The following is a 27446-nucleotide window of genomic DNA, read 5'->3' on the forward strand; positions in this document are numbered from 1 at the left end:
CAGAAGCTACACAAATATGCTGCATGTAATGATCCTCTACATTTATTTTTTGGCGTATTTAAGTGTTGAAGTCAATTTTTACTTTATGAACTGTAACACTACATATTTTGCTATGTTCCAGATTTGGGACTCAACTAAGATAATTGGTTTATCTATTATTTCATTATTATCACGGCTAAAAATGTTTAGGTATAAGTGGTGTCTACTTTTGATGTGCTAAATCTTTATGACTGCTTTATAAAAATCTATACTTTAGGTTACCCATCATGGGGTCAAAGGTCTCTACTAAGGTGGTTGTAGATACAGATCTCTACTAACGTGTTTGTAGATAAAGGCACAACTGTTCATGAATTTATTAGGAATTTACTGTCTCATAATTCTACGCATTTCAGAACCTGGTCTACAGGAAAGGAATCAATCCAACAAATGTTGAAGGCTTTGTCACTTGCTTATGAATCAATCTTGGAATTTTTAAATGGCAGCGTGGGGTAAGAAAATATAACATTACAAAATCCTACTTCTAACCCTGGGACAGAATATGCTTCTTTGGCCATTTCTATGGTCGAGTCTCCACCCAAAGAATAAAAGGGAATTGCTTGCAGACCATGAATTTATACTTTTCATTCCCTGTCATAAAAGACAAATAGGCTTTGGGCTGCCTTCTAGCAAAAACAAGGCAGAATTTTTACTTCATTTACTAAAGAAAATAATAAATTTATTTTTGAGAAGAATACAATTTTAATAATAAGTCGTGGAAAGGAAATTCGAATTTGTCTAGTTGTTCATGTGACCGCTGAAAGCTCAATTTTGAAACACAACCAAATCACAGGATTCTAAGTAGCCACTGCTGTAAGTCTCTCATCTAGTTCCATATATTAGAAAGGCTTTGTTATTGGTATTTTGAATTAATTTTTAGTTGTTAACCTTTTATTAGATATTTTCAGCAACAAGTATCACCTTTCAGGTTGATCCAAAAAAATGAGCTGATGGAAATATGATCCATTTGGAAATATTAGCACAGGAACAGCCATACCAGTGGATGCAGAGAAAACCTACTAGGTTCATGCTAAGCTTTAGCTATAACAGTCAGACAATGATTTTGACAGAAAAGTATTGCTGACATTCTTGTTTCAAAAGCCTACCAGGAACTCAGACCACAGGACAATGCATATTAGATTACTGCACGTTTGCATAACATAAGCCAAGCTATAAGCACAGAACAGAACAGCACAGGAGAAAGGAGTGTTTTGCAAGAAAAATTTTAAGAGCAGAAGAGTAGCACAAAGGAAATACCTTAAGATCTCGCCTTTCCAGATGCAAGAGTTCAGCCCCTCTGATGTCATGACGGATGAAGATTTCTTTGTACTCTCCCAAATTGAGCAGATCCAGCCAAGCAGCAACTTCCTCTGTGCCCCATTTCTGAACTACCAAAGTTAAGAGCAAAACCCCCTTAATTTCTACATGCTCAATGCATTACAAAGCACAGGTTGGCCAAAGAAGATGCGAAACAGAGTACAGCGGCAGTGCTAGCAAAGGGAAAGGTTCAAGGTATTGTCTCAACAAAACTACAATTCCACTTTTTCCCATGCAAGTTTCAGACTATCAATCAACACAAGGATCTGACTCTACAAAGACATTCACTGCTGCGCACCTGTGCCTTTCTCTTTAGCTCAATTTCCTCCTTAAAGCCATGCAAACTGCACAGTATGTATAAAAAATGTATTTCTCATGATTAGGATCAGTAGTACAAGGTCTAAATAAGCTCTGATGATTTCCTTAAGGACCATATATGAAACTTATTATAGTTTAATTAGCTACAAATGCTAATTAAAGTTTAAAATCTGACACAGGGTACAATTTTACACAGATTTCTGCTTCAGGTCTTGCTGACTTCAAGTACTGCCTTTATTGGTTTTGATGATTGCCATTATTGATAATTATAGCAATAAATGTATTGTTAAATCAATTTAATGTCATCTAAAAACTGTCAACACCGCTTTCTAAGATTAGTTGGGTTGTTATTTTACAGTATGTACAACCACTCTTTTATACATTTTACCCAACATTGATTAGCTTAATGAAAGTCTCTTTGTTTGCCACATTTGGTTTTAAAAAGCCCTTCAACAGCTGCTTTACGATTGTCAAAAATAAGGTTATATATCACTTTTCAAAATGAGATGGCTAACTCAGAAGAGTTATAAAATGATTTGATTATGAAAGGCACCTACCATCATATACACAGAACTTGAAGGTCTTTAGCAGTAGTACAGCATTAAATTTAATCTCTAAGGAAAGGTGGAAAGGGAACTTGAAAGAATACCCAAGAGAGAGTTTAATCTTTGCTTGAGAATACAAGTGTCACAGTGGACTGTCATTACTGAGGGGCTGAAATGGCATCGTAAGTCCTTAAAAGAGAAGGAAGAGAATATATAACTTGAGGTGGAAAATATATCTAGCAAGTTAAAGGAGTAAACGAAAGTTTCTACGTTCCATTTATCAAAATGATATAGATTTTGCACATTGAAGAAGGAAAACGAATTACAAGCCTTGAATTATTGTTGAGCAAGACGAAGACCCATCTAACAGACATGCTGACATTCACCCAGCAAAGTAGAAGCAAATCAGCAACCACCTTGTAGACTTGTTAACTGCATGACTACAGACTCCTACTCATATTTGGATTTATTTTAGGTGTGATATGATTTTTTTATTATGGTAAAGTGAACATAAAATGAAATTCACCATTTTAACCATTTTATGGTGTACAATTCAGTGGTATTTAGTACATTCATAACATGGTGCAATAATCACCACTCTCTAGTCTCAGATCACTTTCATCCCCTCAGTGATATCACCTCAATACGTTATTTTTTTCATAATGTTATACTTTCCCTTCCCGTGTGGATCACCTACCAGCCTGTGAACTTGTCTTCTGCTTCTGAACCTTTTCCTTTTTGAACTTGGGCACAATACGAAATACCGTGCTTCTGCTGTTTCTCTTGGTGCAATCCATGGGGGGCTCCTGTTCGAGTCGAACAAGAAGAGAATTTTCTCAGGATATTAAGAGAAGAAAAACCCACTCTGATAGCACAGATAACATAGATGTAAGTTACCCCCACAAAATATGGTCGGAAGTGATAACTTCTTCCCCCAAAGTTCAGGATGTTACGTACTCCTGAAAAGGTACTGATTCCCATAAGATGCCTTTGTTCACATCAAAGCTTTTTCTCATTTGTTCAAGAAAAGTGCATTTGAGAGTAGTCTCGCCTGACCTGTGGCTTCCCTTTCCGCGGTTTCTGTTGCCTGCGGTCAACCACGGTCTGAAAATACTACATGGAAAATTCCAGAAATAAACAATTCATACATTTTAAGTTGAGCGCTGTTCTGAGTAGTATGATGAAATCGTGAGCCATCCTGATCTATCCCGTGTGGGATGTGAATTATCCCTTTGTCCAGCGTACTCCCATCTGTTGGTCACTTAGTAGCCATCTGAGTTATCAGATCAACTGTTGTCGTAGCACAGTGCTTGTGCTCCAGTCACACTTATTTCACTTACTAAGGGCCCCGAGGCACAAGAGCAGCGATGCTGGCAATTCAGATGTGCCAAAGAGAAGCTGTACAATTGCTTCCTTTAATGAAAAGCTGGAAGTTCTCGACTTAGTAAGGAAAGAGAAAAATTGTACGCTGAGCCTGCTAAGACCTACAGTAAGAACGAATCTTCTGTCTGTGAAATTGTGAAGACGGAAAAAGAAATTCATGCTAGTTTTGCTGTTGCATCTCAAACTGCAAAGGTTATAGCCACAGTGCATGAGAAGTGCTTAGCTGATATGGAAAAGGCATTACATTTGTACAATAAGGTATTTTGAGAGAGAGAGAGACCACATTCACAGAACTTTTATTACAGTATATTGTTATAATTGCTCTATTTTATTATTCGTTATTGTTGTTCATCTCTTACTGTGCCTAATTTATAAATTAAACTTTATCTTAGATATGTATGTATAGGGAAAAACATAGTATATATAGGGTTCAGTACTCCTCTGAGGTTTCAGGTGTCCACTGGGGGTCTTGGAACGTACTTCCTGCAGATAAGGGAGGACGACTAAATTCAAAATGTATTTTCCCCTGAACACCTCTTCTTCAAAGGATATATTCAAATTCTATTGTCACAAAGTGTACACATTTATAAAGAAACAGGACAAATTTTACATACCTCATCCTCATTTGGGTGTAAGATATAATAAAGCCAAGGGATCTCTGTTAATTTCTGTAGCTCCACCTCCACGGAATGCAAAGCATTGGATACCCGCTCTTCATGTGGAGATTCCAACTGCTATTTGACCAGCAGATTAAAAACAAAATAAAACAAGCCTCAGTGACCAACCTCAAATAGAATAAATTATTCTACTGACACTGAACATCCTCATCTCTTATCAGACGAGGCTAGATTGTTGTTGGTTTTAATAAAAAAGAATATGGAAAAAAGAACAAACTTTTTTATACTGAGTTCATTTAAGCAAATCTGAATAGATTTATTCCTTACTTCCCAAAGATGATATAATTTCACAGAGAAAAGTATTACTTATGGTGATGTTTTTTCTATGTAAATCCAACCCTCCTCCCTTCCTATCCATGCATCCGTCTGCCCATTCTGCCGGCTTGCACTAGGGAGTAATCTCATTATCCTACTTCTTTGTGGCAAAAATCATTCTGATTTACATAGGTCACTGTGTGAACAGATAATAATATTTTAAATTGGTCAAAAATATGTCATATAATAAGAACTGCCTGGCACAAAAATCCTCTGGATAATTAAAATAACAGGTTAAAAAAAGACCCATGGATTTCAGAAAAATTTGCGACAAAAAGTTGTTGTACAAATCAGGGCAAAGCAAAAAGCTAAATGGCTTGTAACCTGGAAGAGGGCTAGCAAACTTTAAAGAGAATTTAACTGGTCACCTATTATCCACCCATTTGAAGCAGTTATTGAAAGTCACTTACAAATTCAGTAAATGAATAAAGGTGAAACAGACACTGTTAGGTGCAGAATTGAAAGGGAGGTGACGGAATTCTAGTCCTGGCCTTTTTACTAACTATGCAACCAAGGGAAGATGAATTGATTTCAGGGGTCTTAGTTTCCTTCTCAATAAATAGTAGAAAGCGACTACACACTTTCTAAGATCTCTTCCAGCTAATCAATACTTTTATAAACTACTTTAAAATTGTAGAGTACCTACATATAGGTTCACAGAATTTTAAGCTGAAAGTTCAGAGAGAATATTACTGTTATTTATTAGGGACATTATTTTTTCCCCTCTGTTATTCAAGGGATCTAGCATTTCTAGGACCATAGATTCTAGAGAATCTATGGAGATTCTCCACCAGGTCAAATAAAATTTACCACTTTCCTTTAAGTCTAAGAATATATGTCTTACAAAATTGATAAAATGGTTATTGCATATTCATTCTACAAGCAAAATGAAGAATATAACTTAGTTGTTCTCAAACATGACTGACTATTTTGCTATCAATGTTGCCAAATATTTTTTTAAAATTCACTGGTATACATTTCAAACCAAACATCCATATTTGACAATGACAGAAGAATTAAAAGTGGAGGGGAATCCTTATATATGAACATAAGATAATTGATTAATATTAACCAAGTAACATTTAATGGGTACTTTCAGTGTAGAGAGCTAAAATAAAGAATAAGTTATGCTTTTAGTTCTCGTCAATCAGAAATTATCTTAAATGTATTTCAAATAACATGAAAAAAATACATGTCCTACATCCAATAATTGGGACCAAGGTCACAGCTCACTGGCTTTCCTATAGGACTAATTTTAGAAGAGCAGCAAGAAGAATTCAGGTTAATAATAGAAGTGCCAAGAATAGCCAAGAAGGTTTTCCCATTGCTTTTAACAGAAGAGATATTCAATGTTTCTTCCTAAAAATTTCTCTTCATGACCATAGCAGAGGCAGCCACCTCTGGCCCCAAGGAAGTTATACTTGAGTTTCCCTCGGAGGTGGGTAAAAACCAATGGACTTCATGCAGCCTTTAAGCTTCTCTTCTAAGAGCAAAGGATGCTCCAAGGGTGATACATTTTACTCTGGACTCCAGTCAAGCAGATATTCCAACCAATCACTTACAGTTGGCTAGGCTATGGAACACACCTCCCATTCTTCCACTGTGCCAGATACTATGACTTTTATTCTCACTTTTATTTAGATGTATAAATTTTCCCAAGAAAGAGATAAAATTACAGTAAAGAGAAATGTTTTAAGATCATCACCTATCAATTAATCAAAATTGTTACAAGGAAGAAAACAATAGCTAATGTATCAGGCCTTCTACAGTTACAACAGCATGTGTGAATAACCTACAATGGAACACTAGGTGGCGAAAAGACCCAACGTGCTAGAACATTTCAAGGGTGAGGGAAGAAAGGCTGATAAGTAAAGGACTGTGGGCAAACCAGACAGAAAATCTATGGATTCCTAGCACTTAGGCCTGAGGTCCATGGACTGTGGTCTGATTCAGACTTGGCTGCAACTTGATTTCCAACACCAATCTTGAGTTAACCTATGAATAGGTCTAGTTCTTGAAATTAGTTCTTGAAACACGGAATCTAGAAAGCATTATCTAAGCAAATTTAGAAAATAACAATCATATTTCAAATGTTAATTCTGGGAACACAACTCATGACTTCCTCTACTTTTCTGCATTAATGGGTAATGAGTCCCTAGGGAATGTCTACCACTCTCTGTAAAGCTCAAGATTCTCAAAGCTGACTGGGGGGAACATATGTATGCATATGGCTGACTCACTTTGGTGTACAATGGAAACTAACACAGTATTGTGAAGCAATTATACTCCAATAAGGATCTATTAAAAAAAAAAACAACACGATGAGGGGAAATCTCTACTCCTGTTAGCCTAAACTGTAACTCCCAGGTGTAGCCATAAATTTTCTTGAAGGCAAAAGCTAGGTAAAAAGGAAGCTCTAGGGATGGAGGCCAGAGGCTGCTTGTGCATTAGAATCTGATGAATGCATGCTCCCTAATGAAGGCAAGAACCATACATTTATCATCATTCTGATGTTATCCATCATTTCTTTTCCTTACCAAAGGAACCCTGCCAACTAGTAAAGACTCTGTTTCATTATATAGGGCCTTCACATTGATGGCTATTTCAGTGGCAGTGTCTCTCGTAAGACTCTAGGAAAAAAAAAAAAAAAAACATCAAAGACAAGTAGTTCTGTATTAAATTGGGATTCAATCATCAGCGAGTACTTTACATTTTACTCTTCCAATTTAAATTCACATCGCAAATATTTTTAAAAGTTTACCAAAATTCTATTGTAATTGCAAAATTTCACACTCACATTTGTTAGCATGATTACCTCTTCTAATTCTGTGAGCTCAGAGCCAAAAGAATGCACTGACTATAGTGAATACACTCAGGACCACATCTCCTACACACAGACATGTATATGCTGGCGACAACAGACACATATTCCCACAAGAATTAAGTCAAAGAAAATTATGTCTCAAAAGGGACATTATCTGATCATAATTAATTCTATCCATTGAGTTTCACTCTCCATAGTTCCAACTAGATTGATTTTTAGACTTTAATAATCTTGAGGACTAACACTTATTTGTATAATAACTTAGGTAAATCAACTGAATAATTAATTGAAAGGGTAAAAATAATGTTACCAGTTTTCTCTATGCCATACATCACATTTCATCACATTTATATTCTATCCACTCTATTATTAACTTCTACATTAGAAAATTAACTAAATTTACTGATTTAGTAAAACAAAATGGAGAATAATTTCAGTGGACAACTTCAAAAATGAATGAACAGCTCTAGTTAAATGCATGATATCTAGGCTTGCCCTATATGAAGGTGCAGGGGAGAAGGTAAAAAAGAGGAATGGTAGTACTTAAAAAGAGAAGGAGCACAAGGAAGATGGGAAGGTGACAAGTGATTGAAAGTGAAATAGAAAAAAAGGAAGCAAATTAAAGAGCAGGAATGGAAACACAGCAGAAAAGGAAAATAAAGAAAAACCTGGCCACAAGTGAATGATAAGCTTCTGGCTGAGACGCATATAGACTAGTATGATGTTCTTTCAAAGGATGTGGCACATTTTGTAGTATCAAGCTATATGTGTAACACCAAAAAAATCTGTGGAATGGGCATTTACCATTGGCTCCTCACCTCTGGGAAGCGTGGGTTGGCTTTGTTCAGTGCGTGGGAGCATGCATTCACTGCGTGTGCCAGCTCTTGCTCCAAAAGACAGTGGATGGTGGCTGCATCACAAATCCTGAAAGCAAAAACGAGGCAAATGGGTTTCGCTGGTGGCGCAGTGGTTGAGAGTCCGCCTGCCAATGCAGGGGACGCGGGTTTGTGTCCCGGTCCGGGAGGATCCCACATGCCGCGGAGCGGCTGGGCCCGTGAGCCATAGCCGCTGAGCCTGTGCGTCCGGAGCCTGTGCTCCGCAACGGGAGAGGCCACAACAGTGAGAGGCCCGCGTACCGCTAAAAAAAAAAAAACGAGGCAAATGAACAGACAACTTCTCTGAGCACTGCTGAGTTTTCTGAAGTAGTAGAATAAAACAAGTTTAAAAAAAAAGGTCATGGGGCTTCCCTGGTGGCGCAGTGGTTGAGAGTCCGCCTGCCGATGCAGGGGACATGGGTTCGTGCCCCGGTCTGGGAAGATCCCACATGCCGCGGAGCGGCTGGGCCCGTGAGCCATGGCCACTGAGCCTGCGCATCCGGAGCCTGTGCTCCGCAACGGGAGGGGCCACGGTAGTGAGAGGCCTGCGTACCGCAAAAAAAAAAAAAAAAAAGGTCATGAAAGGAAATTTATTTAGTAAGTGCTCGATTATGCATGGCATGGGGTAGATTTACAAAATTCAAACCCTATTGCAGCAAAAAATACTAACCCCAAATCTTTTATATAAAAAAAGTTAGACCTAGAATCAGAGATAAGCATATTGAGGTGTTATTTGGAAGAACAGGGCATAGTAACATTTCATTTTGCTGTATCACTGGAAAGTTGAGAGGGGTCCCAAATGTAGAGCGTAGACACATCTTTTATTCACTGAAACTTCAACCAGGCACAAATACAACAGATTAGGGGAAAAACATTGCCACATGTATCTTCTATATGCTAAGTGCTTTATATTCATTATCTAATTTAATATTCACAACTTAAAAGGTAGCTGTGGTTACCTTTCTCCACTTTATAGATGAAGACATTGAGGCTCAGAAAGATTTAGTATGTGATACTAAATCACATACAGTGATAGAGCCAGGATTTGAATCTACGTCTATCCAACGCCAAAGCCTGTAGTGCCACTGTCCTTTGGAATATAAACCTTCAAGAACAGTCCTAGAATGACATGATTCTGGAGGCAATGAGGCCAAGAAGAAAAAGGAGGAGAGAGACTTCCAGGTGGTCCAATGGTAAAGAATCCACCTCCCGATGCAGGGGACGCAGTTTCGATCCCTGGTTGGGGAACTAAGATCCCACATGCCACGGGGCAACTAAGCCCGCGTGCCACAACTACTGAGCTCGGGAGCCTCAACGAGAGAGCCCATGTGCTGCAAACTACAGAGCCCACGCGCCACAACTAGAAAGAGAAAAAAAATACCCCGCATGCCACAGCTAGAGAGAAGCCTAAGCGCCCCAATGAAGAGCCCGTGCACTGCAACTAAGACCTGATGCAGCCAAAAAAATAAAAAGGAAAAGTTCTACTGATTGCTAGAAAATGAGGTAAGCTTTGCAGGTGACAAGAAGGTAAGACTATCCTAATCCTTTTGCTTCTAACATCTTCAAGGAAAATGATCTTCAATCTTGGAAGAACAAAAGAAGAGAGAGAAGCCCCACATGGCTGAATCAAGAGTTTAATTCTTCAGGATCATACGTTGACATCCAAGGCACAAAGGAACTTGCAAATGTCACCTAAGCATCCTTACCAATAACCTTGAGAAATCACGAAGAAGAGGTTATTAATAAGAAGAACAGAGATAGATAAGTGTTATTCTAATTTTCAAGGAAAAAGAAAGTTGTAAATCAACTTCAGATTAACATTTTCAACTGCTCACTGAATCTCCTCCTAGGTATTTCTAATGTAACTGAAATTCTGTAAGTCCAATATGGAACCCATCATTTTCCCTCTCAAAATCTGTTCCTCTTCCTGAATACTATGGCTTCGTCAAAGGCACCTTAGTCTAACCAGCCATTCACTAGAAACCTTAGGATCATCCTGAACATGTCTGGGTACCAACTTTAGACCCTAACCTGCGCACTGCAACGAAGAGTAGCCCCTGCTCACCCTAACTAGAGAAAGCCCATGCGCGGCAACGAAGACCTAACGTAGCCAAAAATAAACAAAATAAATAAATTTATTAAAAAAAATACAAAAACCAAAATTGGCCAAGACCAGCATTCTCACAGCCCCCAAGGTTCACAGGACTTCGGTACCTGGTGATGAGTTCCTCTGCAGCCTGTGAGCACAGCTGCATCTGAGACACCTCTTCTGTCGCCAGGTCAACTGCATGCTGGATGTACAAATGCGTTCGAAGGACTGGTTTACCAGAATCACACTTCTGCTTATCTTCCCAAGATTTCAGAGTGCTTTCAAAGGCCTATTTAAAATCAATATTGCAATGAATTGTTAGTTTAGAGCTCCAAGGCCCAAATAAATGTATATTCAGATAGTACATCAATGACTTTGAAATTACTATTGTTTTCCCTAATCTAACACCTCATTAAATACATTGTAAGTACAAAAAAGATATTTTAAAGTTTTCTAGTGGATTGCAACTAATAAAAAGTAATGTAACTGATGACAATGATTATATGACTGAAAAGTTTAAAAAAAGACAGCTTCAATTTATGCTTCAATATTTACTGTTATATGCGTAACAGACAGGATGGATATTGCAGCCTTATTTGTTATGGGTGCGACCTTAATTAAGAATACATATTCTGGGGACTTCCCTGGTGGTGCAGTGGTTAAGAATCCGCCTGCCAATGCACGGGACAGGGGTTTGATCCCTGGTCCAGGAAGATCCCACATGCCGTGGAGCAACTAAGCCCACGTGCTGCAACTACTGAGCCCACCTGCTGCAACTACTGAAGCTTGTGTGCCTAGAGCGCCTAGAGCCCGTGCTCTGCAACAAGAGAAGCCACCACAATGAGAAGCCTGCACACCACGACAAAGAGTAGTCCCCACTCTCTGCAACTAGAGAAAGCTCGCGCACAGCAACAAAGACACAACGCAGCCAAAAATAAAATATAATTTTAAAAAAATACAGATTTTGGAAAAGGCAAAACTATAAAGACAGTAAAAAGATGGGGTTGCCAGGGTTGGGATAAGAGAGGATGGGTAGGTGGAGGACAAGTGATTGTACATTTGTCAAAACCTATAGAATGTAGAACACAAAGAGTAATGTAAACTACTATTTTAGTTAATAATAATGTATCAATAGTGGCTCATCAGCTGTAACAAATGTACCACACTAAAGCAAGATGTTAAGGGGAACATACTAGGGGACTATAATAGGGGAATAGGGAGGTGAGGAGGTATTTGGGAATGGAATCCGAATTCTCTGTAGTTTCGGCTCAATTTTTCTCTAAACCTAAAAAAATAAGCTAATTATTTTAAGAACTAAATAAATATTTGTTCATATTTAAAGCACCATCTAAATGTCAGACTTAAAAGACAATTTAAATCTCTTCCCTTGGTTTCTATTTTTCATAACAATTTAAGATTTGTTTTAAAGGAAAATTTAGAAGAATGGTTTTTTGTTACATACCCTGTCCCTTGTGAGCATCTGAGCTCTGTTTTTGTGCACAATTTTGATAATCCCTGGAGGCTGAACCCATGCTTCGCCATCCACCTGCACTGGGACTCCCTCATCACCAAATATAGTGATTTTTACTGTACGGCACTGAAATAAAACAAGTTATTTTAGAGTACAAATCATCCTGAGAAGCTGACACTCAGTCTTGTATTCACACTTGACTTTTAATCCCTTCTGTGGAATGTAATGTTATGCTTTTCCACTTAGGATAACACGGTAACAACTGACATGATAAGAAAGTCCATTATTTTACAGATGAATATACAGTGTAGGAGTCATTTGGAATAGCTTTCTCAGTGGCCCAAATAGTGAAGTCAGGTTTGAGTAGAGAAACCAACCTGGGCTATTCGATGGTGCTGCAGTTTAATGACCCTTGAAACTGCCATTTGCACGCTATCAAATATTGCAACGACTTCCAGGATCTTGTCATCAAATGATGGTGCAGCAAATATCTGAAAGAAAAACCGACATTACACTTCCATTGATAAAGTTAAGGTTTAGGTGAACTGGCACTGCAACAGGCATATTTTTAAAAACTTATAAAAACCATTAGCAGAAAGGTAAGTAAATATTATTATGAAATGATAATCCAAGGACAAAAAAAATCACTGAACATAGCTTAAAAAAAACAAACACAATAAAAATGTTTTAAAACCCACACAGATAAAATACTCCATGCCCCTCTTATAAAGCACTCGTAGGACCAATGAACTAATATATTTCCAAATAATTCATCTTGATATAAGATGTATTAAATACCTGTTCATACTAACTCAGATATCTTGATACAATGATGCATGCAATTTTAGGAAACTTTAAAATTTCAAAAGGTGATGCAGATTTCATAAAGTTAAAGCTAATGAACATGCAAATTATGATCCAGTTCACTTGATATGTTCTAAGGGAAATCTTTCAAGGTGTTACGAGCAATGTGCGTATGTGCTTTATATCTACAACAACTTTTCAGCGCATTTGAGAACATGAAAAGAAATCTCAAAGGATGAAAACACCTGGGCTTACTTTGCTTTGATGTTAAATGCATTTTCACAAAATCAACTTAACCTAAAAATTTTCAATTTCAGCTGTATTACTTTGTTCCTTTTACGTCTTCTTTAACTATAACATAAATAATTATGCCTCTGGAAAAATATTCAGTATAAAGTAGTATCATAATTAAAATTTTTACTGAAAATATCAGGACACAAATTTGGGAACTTTTCGTTATCAGACTGCCTGGTTTTAAACCCTGTCTCTTCTACTTATGAACCGTGTGAACTTTGTGTCAGTTTCTTCACTGATAAAATTTAGATAAAAATTGAGGGTATTAAGTTATGAATGTGAAGCTCTCAGAATCCTGTCTGCCTATCTTTATTTATCTTAATCTCACTGATTTCTTCTCCTTAAAATATTTAAGAGTGATGATGGGCTAACAAATAACTGGTTGCTAATTTAAATTTTTATACTCCAAGAGGATTGGAATATATTTACATTATGAAAATTAAAAATACTTTCCAATTTATTTTATACTTTAATCCCTGCCTGCACATTTAACATTTAAGAGCCCTGAGAAATCTGTTCAGTGGGAACCACTACATCACGAGCTTCAAATCAAAGGGCTTATCATTCAGTGTATGTGACTCTTCAAAGATCGTGGTAAACTTCTCATTTTTATTGTTATATATACTTTCATAATCGTGCCTTCTGTCATTATCTTTAGGACAAATGCATTTCTTATTATTATTTTTTTTTTGGTGCGCAGGCTTCTCATCGTGGTGTCTTCTCTTGTTGCGAAGCACGGGCTCCAGGCGTGCAGGCTTCAGTAGTCGCAGCATGCAGGCTCAGTAGTTGTAGCACGCAGGCCCTAGAGCACGCGGGCCTCAGTAGTTGTGGTGCACGGGCTTAGTTGCTCTAAGGCATGTGGGACTGTCCCATACCAGGGCTCGAACCCGTGTCCCCTGCATTAGCAGGCGGATTCTTAACCACTGCATCACCAGGGAAGTCCCTAGAACAAATGCATTTCTTAGGTTGTGTTTTTTTCTTTTTCAATACAGGAAAGTATAACAACAAAAACAGCCCTAAACCTCAATGGCCAAATGGGCCCTTTGACATTTAAAAAAATTAAAGTAATAATAATAATATAAATCTGGAAAATTAAAGGTATAGAAAGGTATTTTGGTAGGCAGAATAATATTCTCCTCCCTGCCGTCCAAAATGTCCATGTCCTAATCCCTGGAACCTGTGAATGTTACCTTACATGGCAAAAGAGACTTTGCAGATGTGATTAAATTAGGGACCTTGAGATGGGGATATTATGCTGGATGATCTGGGTAGGCCCAGTGTAACCACAAAGATCCTTAGACATGGAAGAGGGAGGCAGAAGAAGAGATCAGAGTAAAGCAACGTGACAAGGACTCAACCACCTTTGTTGCCTTTGAAGATGGAGGAAGGGACCATGAGCCGAGGAATGTGGGCAGCTTCTAGAGGGAGCAAGGAAATACTTACATCATCTTCTTTAGTTCCACCCCAAAAGTTAGTGCCTCCGGCGTAGCTGGGAATGTTCAACACTGCTATCCCTTGCAGACTGGGCAGAGGAATATACTGCCCATCACACTGTAAGGTCAAAAGCTTAGAGGTCAGATAAAAAGAGCAAAACCACAAGTTTGGAAGATACTAGAATACCAATGACAAAGGACAATGGAGGAAAGTGTGTGCATGTTTGCTTTCCTGTAAATATATTCCTACACGTTACCTTTATCTTATTGTTTTAATTTAAAAATTTTAAAAGGGTAAATAATTATAGCCGAAGCTGTTACAGAAAACCAAATTGAAAAAATGTTTTACAAAACAACCGAAGTGTCCACTGACAGATGAATAGATTAAAAACGTGTGATATTATAAACTTGTGATATATATATATAAATGGACTATTATTCAACCATGAAAAACAAGGAAATCTTGCCATTTGCAACAACATGGATTGGCTTGAGGGCATTATGCTAAGTGAAATAAGTTAGATAGAAAAAGACAAATACTGTATGACCTCACTTATATGTGGAATCTAAAAACAAAGCAAACAAACAAGTAAAATTAAGCTCATAGATACAGAGAACAGCTTGATGGTTGCCAGGGGCAAGGAGGTAAGGGGTGGGCAAAATGGGTGAAGGGAATCAAAAGGTACAAACTTCTAGTTATAAGATAATAGGTCATTAAAAAAATAAATAAATAAAAATAAATAAAAAAAGAAAATAAGATAATAGGTCATTGAAATGTAAAGTACAGCATGGCGACCATAGTTGATAATACTCTATTGAATGTGAAGGTTGCTAAGAAAATGGATCTTAAAAGTTCTCATCACTAGAAAAAGAATTCTGTAACTGTGTATGGTGATATTTATTAACTAGACTTATTGTGGTGATCATTTTGTAACATATATAAAATATTGAATCATCTTGTACAGCTGAAACTAACATAATGTTGTATGTCAATTATACATCAAAAAAAGAAAAAGAAAACAAATGTTTTACCTCTTCTTTCCTCCAAAATCAGGCAGTACTTTTCATGAGTCTCTCCCAAGTGACTTAAGATATTCTTAATTGCATCATAGTCATCTTTGTTCTTACTTGAAACATTGAAAGCAGGCTCTTTGAGGGTAAACTCTGGCTCCTAACCATCTCACCTAGCACCTCTCACACTCCCTGGTAGTTTGCTTGTGCTCTGTAACTAACTGGTGACTGGCTAAACTCAAGACTGTGCTTTTTAAGGAAAAAACATGTATGTCAGAAAGCACTTTACACTCCATGCCTTCTAATTAATCACGTAAATGAAAATGAATTACCACTTAAATTAAAAGAAACATACAATATCATATAGCTGGCAAAGTAATTACATATGATATATGAGTAAATTCTTACCGAATAGAAGGTTTAAGCCTTCGTTTTTAAGAGAGGAGTTTGCAGATGTCATACTTAAAACAGATGCTATATTTTCATTAAGTAATTCCCAAATTAAAAAATAATTAACATAATTTTAGAAAAATTGCATTTTAATGCCCAATGAAAATTATCTTCAACCTTTAGAACAAATGAGAATCCGGTCTGAACCCACTTTTCAAATATTTTAAATAACTGAGAATACTTCCTAACACTAACCCTTACAGGTGTTTTTACAACCTTTCTTTTCTTTTACATGAAAACACATTCAAAGGTCCACACTGTATCTAGGCACCTAGGGCCATTCCTGGCACATAATTGGTGATCAATGTGTATTTGTTAAATGAAAGTATTTAGTTGAATAATAAACTTTTTTCTGAACCCAGAAATTGAACAAATATCTTTGTGTGCTTTACAAAAAGTCATATGGCTAACAAAGGAAATGGAAAAAATGCTATCTCTGTAAATATAAAAGGCATATTTAAAAAAAAATTTCAGAGCAGTCCTTAAAGATTTTATAATGGATACACTAGTTGCAAGCATAATATGGAAAAAGATGAAAACTGTCAGAAGTTCCATATACTTTGCTGAGTTTAATATATATGCATTAGGCAAAACACCCAGGGTTAAGAGCTTAATATCCATTTCATAGAGTCTCATAGGGAAAATATGAGCAGTACAGATTCAATAAATTAAGGTCACCTGACTCAACTGTTTCTCTCATATTTGGGAGTAACTTCAGTAGTGTTACATTCTTTTATAATCTTCTCTATCTCCCCACATTTCCACTTGTGGTTCATAATGTGGCAAAATGCTTTAAAACTGCAGCTACACTTTTTTTTTTTCTGATTAGTGTCTGCTTTTTCTGCTCCATTCACTAGGCAATGTGGTGTAGTGGGAAGGTAGTGGGCCTGTTTTGAATTCTGTCACTTATTTGGGCAGGTGCCTTAAACTTTCAGAGCCTCATTTTGCCATACCTAGTCCATATAAGGGAGAGGAAAGCATCTGAAACACATAGTAAGGAGTCAGCAAATGTCTTTCTTCAGTCATAATTACAAATTAATGTTTTATGGGGAAAAAACATTGGAGTTGAAACTTCGGCTTCTCCAGTTATAAACTGTTTGATTTTAGTTAGGCAAGTGACTTCATGCTTCTGAAATAACTAATAATACTGCCTCATAAAGAATGAAAATAACTACCTCATAAAGTTTAAGAATTAAAGGTGATTTGTATTGATAGGAAGCATTTAGGAAACTTAATTATTATAACATGACTTAAAATATAGCTATAATAATTATTATTGAATGAACTAAACAAAGATAGAAAGTACTATTACATAACAAGCCAAATTTAACAAATTATGGAGATATCTGTTATGAGATTATGGAAATAGGTGAAATTACAAAAAACATGAAGTAAAAAACATGAATTAACTATTTGTTATCATGTATTTCATTACAGATTACAGGTGAACATTGTTTTTTCTTTCATGTATCTTAGTATTTAAAGGACTCAAAACAGTATTTGATCATTATTTCACTTAAAAAACAGAACAAGCTGCGAGATACATGTAAATTAGGTATATTTGGACAAAAAAGTCATCCTTAAGAAAAAAATTTGCATCTTAACGACAGTTTTCATTCATAGGTCAAAGGTGTTTCTACTCTGAAACTAGGAAAATTTGATGTTACAATGTTATTCTGCATTTCTGGCGTTCCCATGATTGTAGAGAGGATTATAAACCTTACTCAAATGTTCTAAAACTCCAGTATGTATCAGATTCACAGTTTATGTGGCTTGAAAACAGGGTTTATATTTGCATAATTCTTTTCAGTTTAAACTGTGATTTCTTGAACATTAGCTCGATGAATTATGATTCTGCACAAAAGCATTATTTTATCCATTTTGCAGATGGAGAAACCAAGGTTAAAGTCTTTCTTCTGCACAAAGTCAAGACACGACTTTTTCCATATGACACAACAGGGAAAGGAAAACTTCTGAGCAAAAAGTTAAGAGTTTTTTTGCTAACAACTGGCACCTGGTGAAAGGGACCGTTCTGGGCAGAGTTTCCCAAGCCTTGGGTCTTCTTCTCTACCTCTATCCCAAGTGATCCGGCATCGGGGAAATGAAGTTTTAAACAACGGACCTTCCATAGTCCTCAGGGGTAGCAGGTGTTTTGTTTGTTTATTTTTAACTCTGGCAAAGAATTCTCTAATTTTTCTACTTCACCTTTTGTGTATATTAACATGCTTTCATTTATCTTGTTTTACTAAATTTACTTTCCTTTTAATCATTCAATACAAACTTCTATGTTAAATGTTAAATGTTTATCTGTGGATAGATTCAGATAGATTCAGGGGTTTGTTAACTGGAATGGTAAAAACATATCTCTTATGGTCAGCAACCTCTGAAATTTAGCATTGCACTCAATTATAAATGTAAATAGCAAACCACGTATTAGCAATACCCGAGACTTCATCACAATTAGAAACAGATGTTTTCTATTATATTACAGATGTTTCAGATATCTCTTAAGATTATGTTCATCATTACTTCAAAAGTATGGTACTTATGCTGTTAGATGTTTGTCATTTTATGTGGCAATGAAGAAACACATATAATACTCTACAACACTTTAAAAATATTTCATTAATTTATTTCAATATTATTTTCTTTTGTATGTATATATATTTAACTAATGCTTTAAAAATAATATTCTGAGAAGGGGTCCATAGTTTCACTAGCATGCCAAAGGGGTCCACAGCTCAAAAAGTGTTAAGAACCTCTGCTAAATGGAGATTACAAAGCAGCTGTGTAGGATATTGTTCAGAATTTGGACCACCCATAAAAAAGGACAGAAGTAGTACTTCTGAAGAGAAGAAGGCTCTTCCAGAAATAAAGGCAATGGAGTCATTCTGATTCCAGATAGTCCCCTAGATCTTAAAGATGCCCAGCTATGGGTCTTGATCACAGCACTTAACAAATTAGGGTAAAATGATAATTTGCCTATTTCCTTTTCAAGTCAGGGCCGGGAACTGTGCAAGACAATGGGGATAACAAAGATGAACACAACTTCCTACCTGTCCTTAAGGAGAGTGTGGCTGACTAGGGGACATGAATAAAGAAAATGAATGATTACACTACAATCCATAGGCAAGAACGCAAGTTGAGTAACGGATGGGGCTGCCAAGGACAGTGTTTACTAAGTGTGAGCCTTCCTCATTTTGTACCTTTTCAGCCAGTAACATCTATCTTAATTTTACAAGCAATGATAAATCAAACCAGCTGATCATGTAGTTGTGCTCTAGAGTGGAAGGTAGAACAGGCTTATCTTTACTAGGACATTTAGTTGATAATGAGTGAGCCAGGCACCTCTTGATAGTCCACGTTCCACTATCAAGATAACACCTAAAATAAAAACGTCCTGTTTAATACACTGAGTTGTCAACTTAAGATTTGCACACTTTTCTGTATGCAGTCTATACCTCAATTTAAAATATCTAGTTATAAAAAGATACAAGACAGGAAAGACATGCTTATCAGCATAAACAGTGAGCCCTGGATCAAAGGTGAAAGAAAATAACATTCTAAGAAAGTAGCAGACTTTTCAGTCATGTCCCCAATTTTCTTTTTCCTGTTAATCAGAGATTAAATAACTTTTGCTGTCCTTAATTTACTATTTAAATTAGTTTAAAAATACTAAAATGTTTAAATGCTTAAAATCTCTTTTCATTTAAGAAACTTGTTAGAGATAAGTAAAACAAAAAATACATTTAAATTAAAAGGTTCTATTTACTACGATATTTTCAGGGATTTGTGAAACTTCAGGCATTATAGAATTGGGTCAGAATTTGGAAACTTAAAATGGAAAAATCTGTTTAAAATGCTATCCTGGGGACTTCCCTGGTGGTCCAGTGGTTAAGACTTCGCCTTCCAATGCAGGGGGTGCAGGTTTGATCCCTGGTCGGGGAGCTAAGATCCCACATGCCTCTGGGCCAAAAAAACAAAACATAAAAAACAGAAGCAATTGGGCCTCCCTGGTGGTGCAGTGGTAGAGAGTCCGCCTGCCGACGCAGGGGACACGGATTCGTGCCACGGTCCGGGAAGATCCCACATGCTGCGGAGCGGCTGGGCCGGTAAGCCATGGCCGCTGAGCCTGCGCGTCTGGAGCTTGTGCTCCGCAACGGGAGAGGCTACAACAGTGAGAGGCCCGCGTACCGCAAAAAAAACCCAAAAAAACAAAAAACAAAAACCAGAAGCAATATTGTAACAAATTCAATAAAGACTTTAAAAATGGTACACATCAAAAAAGTCTTAAAAAAATGCTATCCCATATATATGTACTCCCATGGCCCTACCATTTCACAGAGCACCTCAATTCCATACGAACGTCCAAATTTCAGGATCTAATGACAATGGTAATTGTGTCACGCATATCCAGTGTCTATACCTCCTTTGGTGTAAAGTTGATAACCACGTTTATTTTCTTCCCCTCGTGTTTAAACTCTATTCAGGAGAAACTGAGGCCAAATCAGCTCCAAAATAAATCTTTTTTTTTTTTTGAAAGTAAGATAATCTGAAATGTCTTTACTTCTAGATGAACTTACCTCAAGTTGAACTCTCTGTTCCAAATTCTTGTACGATCTCTGTAATAACTCCCGGGTTCCAAGGACTCCATACCACATCAAGTTTTTAGTTCGGCTCCTGAAAATAAATGTTGGCAGAGAATTTCAGTATAACTACTATTTATTTACTCTTGAAAGGCAGAGAGAGCAAAAGAGGTAATAAACAAAATTAAAGTAAAATTGCCTTTGCATAATTACATGATTGCTATTACCAAAATTACCTGCATTTTTCAGGGTGCTCCTCTCTCTTATTATTAAATTCTAATGAAATTTTTGCATCTAATCCAATCCCAAAGTAATTGTTCATGACACATTTTTCTGAATATCCATCTCTATAATAAGGAAAAGTACATAAAAGTCAATTTCAGGTTCCTAACAACAATTACAATTTGCACAGAAAATATCACTTAACACCATTCAAGCCTCCATTTCTTATAGAAGAGAGGAAAGCTTAGCAGAATCATTTCCTATTCATATGCCATGCGCACGACCCCAGTACATGTCTGTGATTTTCAGTACATATGATGTAAAGTGATGGTGGGCAGGGCAAAGCAGAGACACAGTCATGGTAATGCTTTTCTATTAATTGTAACAAAATCTTAGTTCTTCTACCTCCTACCTAAGCCCCTCACTACACACACAAATGGGAGGGCCTTGCAGTCAGATGCCAACAGTCCTCTTTTTTTAATTAGAAAGTCTCCTCCACACTTGTACTTTTATTGAACATTTCTTGAGCAGAAAACAACTAGATCGAGTCCCTTCTGCTAGGTGCTTTGGAAAGTAAATACAAAGGAGTATAGTAACGTCCTTCAGGAGTGTCATTAGAGAAATGAGACATAACAAAAGCGAAATTAAATATGGACGTAAAAAGAAGTACATATTGAACAGCTAATTTTTTAAGGAGTTTTGAGAAGGGAAGGGACCAATGTGGGCCAGAAGCTTTCTGAAATAAGTAAACCTAGAGGCCAAATGTGGAAAGATGGCAGAATTGGCAAGACAGAGAAAAAATGAGGTGAAAGGAATAGCCAAAATGTGAGTATGAAGGCAGTGATGAATAAAATATTCCAGGGCAAAGTGTGCAGAGCTGTGACTCACTTCGCCATTGGGCTGTTATCCAAGACCACAGACTGGAAGGGACCTACCTCAGATCATGAAAACCACTGTATTTCAAGTGGGTCAACGTACTCATCATTATCGACTTTTGAAATTTTCTGATGATCCTTTTTGGATGTGAAACTATATTTACTGCAATGCATTTAAAATGTTACCATTCGTATAAAACAGAAACAAGGAAAGCCAAAACAAAATATTAGCAGAAGTATTTTCTTACACTGAATCTGGATCTGGGTCAATAAATGGCGTTGCACCAAAAGGATCAATATTTGCTAGTAACATTTTGTTGATAATCGAACTCCCAGCAATTGAGGCAGCTAGTCCTGCTCTTAAACCTGGACGGAAAAAAATACAGGATCACATGTTAAGAGAAAAACAGAAAGAGCCAGTCCATTGTTTTTAGACCTAATCAGAAACACCTTGCTCCCAAAGCATGGTTTTCAGTGTCTGTTCTTCTCATTAATCATAACTAAGAACTATGACGTTGGTAGATACAAGGTTGTTTTTAAACTTTTTATTTTATATTGGAGTCTAGCCGGTTAACAATGTTGTGATAGTATCAGGTGCACAGCAAAACAACTCAGCCATACATGGTAAATACAAGGTTGTTGATGCTTCTTGGAATCTATATGTTGTCATAAAAAATGAAGCAGGTGAGGACCTAAATAGGAATCTCTTTGTGACAGTTTCTTATTTACCATCAATGATTCTGTAACTTCAACAAGTAAATATTACTTCCTTTTTTATTAGCAAATAAGGTAGTAAGTCTGTAAGGAATTTACAATAAAGGCTGAATTATCCAGAATGTCATAGAGTTATCACTTCCATACTCTCAAAGCATAGATAATGATACTCGAGTAAAAATGTTGACATGCTAAGGTGAAAATTCAGTGTTGGTGTCAAGAATAAGTAGCAAAATATTAAACACAGGTATTTATGAATTTTAGAAGAATACAGTGTTGAACATAAAAATGAAGCATGTATATTACCTCTAAATATGCAAAACTTCAAATTTATTTCAACAACTAGTTAGCTTTCGACTAACTAGTTATGGTATTCAAAGCTAATGAATTTTATGATCTACAAACCCAACATTAAGGCTAGAAGCACTAAAGTCTGGCGAGAAGACAAAGGAATAGGGACCCAAGGGAACAGATAGACAAAAAGGAAAGAATAGTTCAGAAAAATATGTCATGCAATTGAGAAACACTAGGAAAAAAAGTCCTTTCGTTAGCAAACATTCCTTTCCTCAACAACGTGCTCCTCTTAGAAGACGTTCATTATTTTAGCTATAAAGTTTAACTGATTATCATATAATCAAGATGAATTTTATTCTGTCATTTAATTTCATAGTTTTGAATATGCAATGGTATACGCTGCTATGCCAATTCCCTTTATGTCTAAATAAGTAAACAGATGAACAAAACAACCATGCTGGTGAGAGAAAAGAACAGTTTGAAGAGGTGAAGAGTCACATTTCAGATGCCCCATAGAAAAGTACAGTATTTTCTAAAATGTTTTAAGGTTAGCCATATTACAGCTTCAGCCCAGAAAGGTTCATCCCAGGGCTCCAGGTTTGAAGAGAGATATGACCTCTAGACATGGAAGCCTTTCCAGAACCAAATGTGTTCTGGATTTATCTTTTTTATTTTAATATTTTCATTAAGATATAATTTACATACCATAAAATTCACCCCTTTAAATTATATAATTCAGTTGTTTGCAGTATATACACAAAGTTGTGCGATGATCACTATTAATTGAGAACTTTTTATTACTCGCCCAAAGAAACCCCTTACCCATTAGCAGTCATTTTCCATTCCTCCCATTGCCCCCTGTTCTCAGATCCTGGGAACCACTAAACTATCTTCTTTCTCTGTGGATTTGACTATTCTGGACATTTCATGTAAATGGAATCATATAATATGTGCCTTTTTGTGTTGAGCTTCTTTTGCTTGGCATAATGTTTTCAAGGGTAATCATGCTGTAGCATATATCAGCGCTTCATCCTTTTAATGGTTGACTAATATTCCATTGTATGGATATACCACATTTTGTTCCTCCATTCATCAACTGATGAATATTTGGGTTGTTTCCACTTTTTGGCTACTATGAACAATGTTGCTAAAAACAGTCGTGTACTAGTTTTTGTGCAGACATGTATTTTCAGTTCTTGTGGGTATATATGTAGTAGTAGAGTTTCTGGATTATATGTTAACTCTGTGTTTAACCCTTTGAGAAACTGCCAAAGTGTTTTCCAAAATGGCTGCACCATTTTACATTCTAACCAGCAGTGTGTGAAAGTTCCAATTTCTCCATGTCCTTGCCAATATTTGTTATTATCTGTCTTTTTTTGATAGTCATCCCAATAGGGTAAAGTGGTAGCTCATTGTGGATCTCAACTCATTTCCCTGATGAGTAATGATGTTGAGCATCTTTTCATGTGCTTATTGGACATTTGAATAACTTCTAGGGAAAATGTCTACTCAGATCCTTTGTCCATTTTTAAATTGGGATATGTCTTTCTATTGTTGAATTTTTAAGATTTACCTATATATCTTGGGTGCTAGTCCTTTATCAGATATATTATTTGCAACTATTTTCTCCCATCCTGTGGATTGTCATCTCACTTTCTTGATAGTGCCCTTTGATTCACAAAAATCTTTAATTTTAGTGAAGTCCAATTTATCTTTTTTTTCTTTTGTTGTGTTTTTGGAGTCATGGCTAAGAAACTATTGCCTAATCCAAGGTTATGAACATTTATGTCTATGTTTTCATTTTATAGTTTCATATTTTTAGCTCTTACCTTTAAGTTTTTTATCCATAATGAGTTCATTTTTATATATGGTGTGAGGCAGGGGTCCATCATAATTCTTTGCATGTGAATATCTAGTTGCCCTGGTACCACTGATTGAAAAGACTATTATTTCCTCATTAAATAATTGTCTTAGCACATTTGTTGAAAATCAATTGACCATAAATGTAGGGGTTTATTTCTGGACTTTCAGTTCTATTCTATTGATCTATATGACCATTTTCATACCAGCACTATGCAGTTTTGATTACTGTAGCTTTGGAGGAAATTTTGAAATCAGAAAGTGTGTTTCCTTCAACTTTGTTCTTCCTTTTCAAGACTTTTCAGCTATCCTGAATTCTTCATATTTCCATTAAGAATTTTAAGTTCAGCTTATCAATTTCTTCAAAAAAGGCAACTGTGATTTTGATAAGGGTTGTGTGGAATCTTTAGCTCAATTTTAGGAGAGCTGCCATCTTAATAATATCTAGTCCTCTGATCCATGAACACAGATGTCTTTCAATTTTGTTAGGTCTTTGAAAATTTCTTTCAACAATGTTTTGTAGTTTTCAGTGTTCAAATAGTTCAGCTTCTTGGTTAAATTTACTCCGTTTTTGGGGTTATTCTGGATGCTACTGGAAATTATTTTTCAAAGATCTTCAGATTGTTCATTACTAGTGTATAGAAATACAATTATTTTTTATATATTGCTCTTTTATCTTGCAACCTTGTTTTTGTTTATTAGCTCTAATTGTGCACGTGTGTGTGTGTGTGTGTATTCCTTAGGATTTTCTATATACAAGGTCAAAGTGTGAAGAGATACAGTTTTGCTTTCTCCTTTCCAGTTTGAACGCCTTTAATTCTTTTTATTTTGCCTAATTGCCCAAGCTAGAAGCTCCAACAAGGCTGAATAGAAGTGGCTAGTTTGGACATCCTTGTCTTGTTCCTAATATTAGGGAGAAAGATTTCAGCCTTTCACCATTAAATATGAGGTTGGCTATAGGTTTTTCATAGATGCCCTTCTCAGGCTAAAGAAGTTTTTTTCTATTCCTAGTTTGTTGAGTGGTATTACCACTGGAAAGTGTCAAATTTTAAAAAAATGCCTTTTCTGTATTTATTGAGATGATTGTATAGTTTTTGCTCCTTATTCTATTAAGATGGTATATTACATTGATTAATCTTCATATGTTGAATCAATTCTGCATTGGTAGGATACTATTCACTTGATCATGGTGTATAATTCTTTTTATATGTTGTTGGATTCAGTTAGCTAGGATTTTGTTGAGGATTTTTGTGTTGCTATTCATCAAGGATATTGGCCTATAGCTTTCTCATGATGTCTTTGACTGGTTTTGGTGTCAGGGTAATACTGGCCTCATAAAATGATTTAGAAAGTGTTCTTTCAACAACAACAACAAAAAGACACAAATGATCTTATTTCCAAAGCGGAAAGAGACTAACAGACAAAGAAAACAAACTTATGGTTACCAAAGGGGAAAGGGAGGTGGGGGAGGGATAAATTAGGAGGCTGGGATTAACATATACACACTACTATGTATAAAATAGATAACCAACAAGGATCTACTGTATAGCACAGGGAACTATACTCAATATTATGTAATAACCTATAAAGGAAAAGAACCTGAAAAAGAATATATATGAAACTGAATTGCTGTGCTGTACACCCGAAACTTACATGATAATGTAAATCAACTACACTTTAATAAAAAATAAATAAAATGTAAGTTAAGAAAAGTGTTCTTTCTTTTTCTAGTTTTTGGAAGAGTTTGTAAGGGACTGGTGTATTAATTCTTCTTTAAACATTGGTAGAATTCACCAGTGAAGCAATTTGGGCCTGGGCTTTTCTTTGGAGGAAGTTTTTTGACTATTAATTCAATCTCTTTCCTTGTCATAGATCCAGCTAGATTTTCTATTTCTTCTTGAATCAGTTTCAGTAGTTTGCCTGTTTCTAGGAGTTTGTCCATTTCATCTAAGTTATCTAATTTTCGGCATGCAATATTTTATAGCTTTTCCTTACAATCCTTTCTATTTCTGTAAAGTCCATAGCAATGTCTCCTCTTTCATTCCTGATTTCAGGAACTTGAATCTTCTCTCTTATTTCCTGGGTCAGTCTAGCTAAAGGCTTATCAATTTTGTTAAACTGTTCACAGAACCAACTTCTGGTTTTATTGATTTTCTGTATTGTTTTATATTCTCCTATTTCATTTATTTCCACTCAAAACTTTATTATTTCCTTCCTACTGCTTGTTATGGGTTTGTTTACTCTTATTTTTCTAGTTTATTAAAGTGGAGAGTTAGGTTTTTGTAGTCATTCTACTTTTTAAATATAGACATTTAATACATTTCACTCTAGCACTACTTTAGCTGCATCAAATAAATTTTGGTATAGTGTATTTTTGTTTTCATTCATACCAAAGTATTTTTTTAAATTTCTCTGTGATTTTTTTTCTTTGACCCACTTATTTCCACATATTTGTGCATTTCGCAAATTTCCTTCTGTTATTGATTTTTAATTTCATTCCATTGTGGTTGGAGATCATACTTTGTATGATTTCAATCCTTCTAAATTTATTTAGAATTGTTTTATGGCCTAATATATGGTCTGTCTTGGAGAATTTTCCATATGCACTTGAGAAGAATGTGTATTTTGCTATCGTTAGGTGGCGTGTTCTGTAGACATGTTAGCTATACCTGTCTTATGTGTTTTTCAAGTTTTCTATTTCCTTCTTGCTCTATCTAGTTGTTTTATTCATTACTGAAAGTGGGATAATAAAGTCTCCAACTATTATTATTGAATTATGATTCACCTTTAAAAATAATTTGTAGGAGAAATTGATTTTAAGGGTGTAATTTGTGTTCCAGTCTACTCTGGAACGAATCTGGAAAGTTTTCACTGAGTCAAACAAATGGTACTTAAGGAGACCTCTGAGACATCTACATTTACATCCCATCCTTTCCACACAAGTCCTCTGGTTTCTGCTAATATTATCCTACTCCCAAGCCTTTATCCAGGGAAGGCTATGGAGATACATAAAAGGTAGTAGAATATAAGATCAAATTTACCATGAGTACTTA

The 27446-nt window shown here is 36.1% G+C and overlaps 1 protein-coding gene across 6 annotated transcripts in view; it reads right to left on the minus strand.

Moving 5' to 3' along the window:
* The window catches only part of DGKH (diacylglycerol kinase eta), a 184094-nt gene that overhangs the window by 16305 nt on the left and 140343 nt on the right, over positions 1-27446 (minus strand). For 5 of the 6 annotated variants that reach the window (XM_081215128.1, XM_081215129.1, XM_081215126.1 and 2 more), the window contains 11 exons: positions 21774-21891; positions 20665-20775; positions 20426-20522; positions 14392-14499; positions 12228-12341; positions 11842-11976; positions 10505-10668; positions 8234-8339; positions 7129-7221; positions 4214-4333; positions 2914-3022 (listed from right to left, as the gene is read on the minus strand). In XM_081215128.1, the coding sequence (XP_081071254.1) occupies positions 2914-3022; positions 4214-4333; positions 7129-7221; positions 8234-8339; positions 10505-10668; positions 11842-11976; positions 12228-12341; positions 14392-14499; positions 20426-20522; positions 20665-20775; positions 21774-21891 (1275 nt within the window). Of the gene's footprint in view, positions 1-1293; positions 1425-2913; positions 3023-4213; positions 4334-7128; positions 7222-8233; positions 8340-10504; positions 10669-11841; positions 11977-12227; positions 12342-14391; positions 14500-20425; positions 20523-20664; positions 20776-21773; positions 21892-27446 lie in introns of all 6 variants that reach the window. The other variant, XM_081215130.1, reaches the window with a different exon arrangement.

This window comes from Mesoplodon bidens, assembly GCF_964165515.1.
Source record: "Mesoplodon bidens genome assembly, chromosome: 17".
Taxonomy (NCBI): Eukaryota; Metazoa; Chordata; class Mammalia; order Artiodactyla; family Ziphiidae; genus Mesoplodon; species Mesoplodon bidens.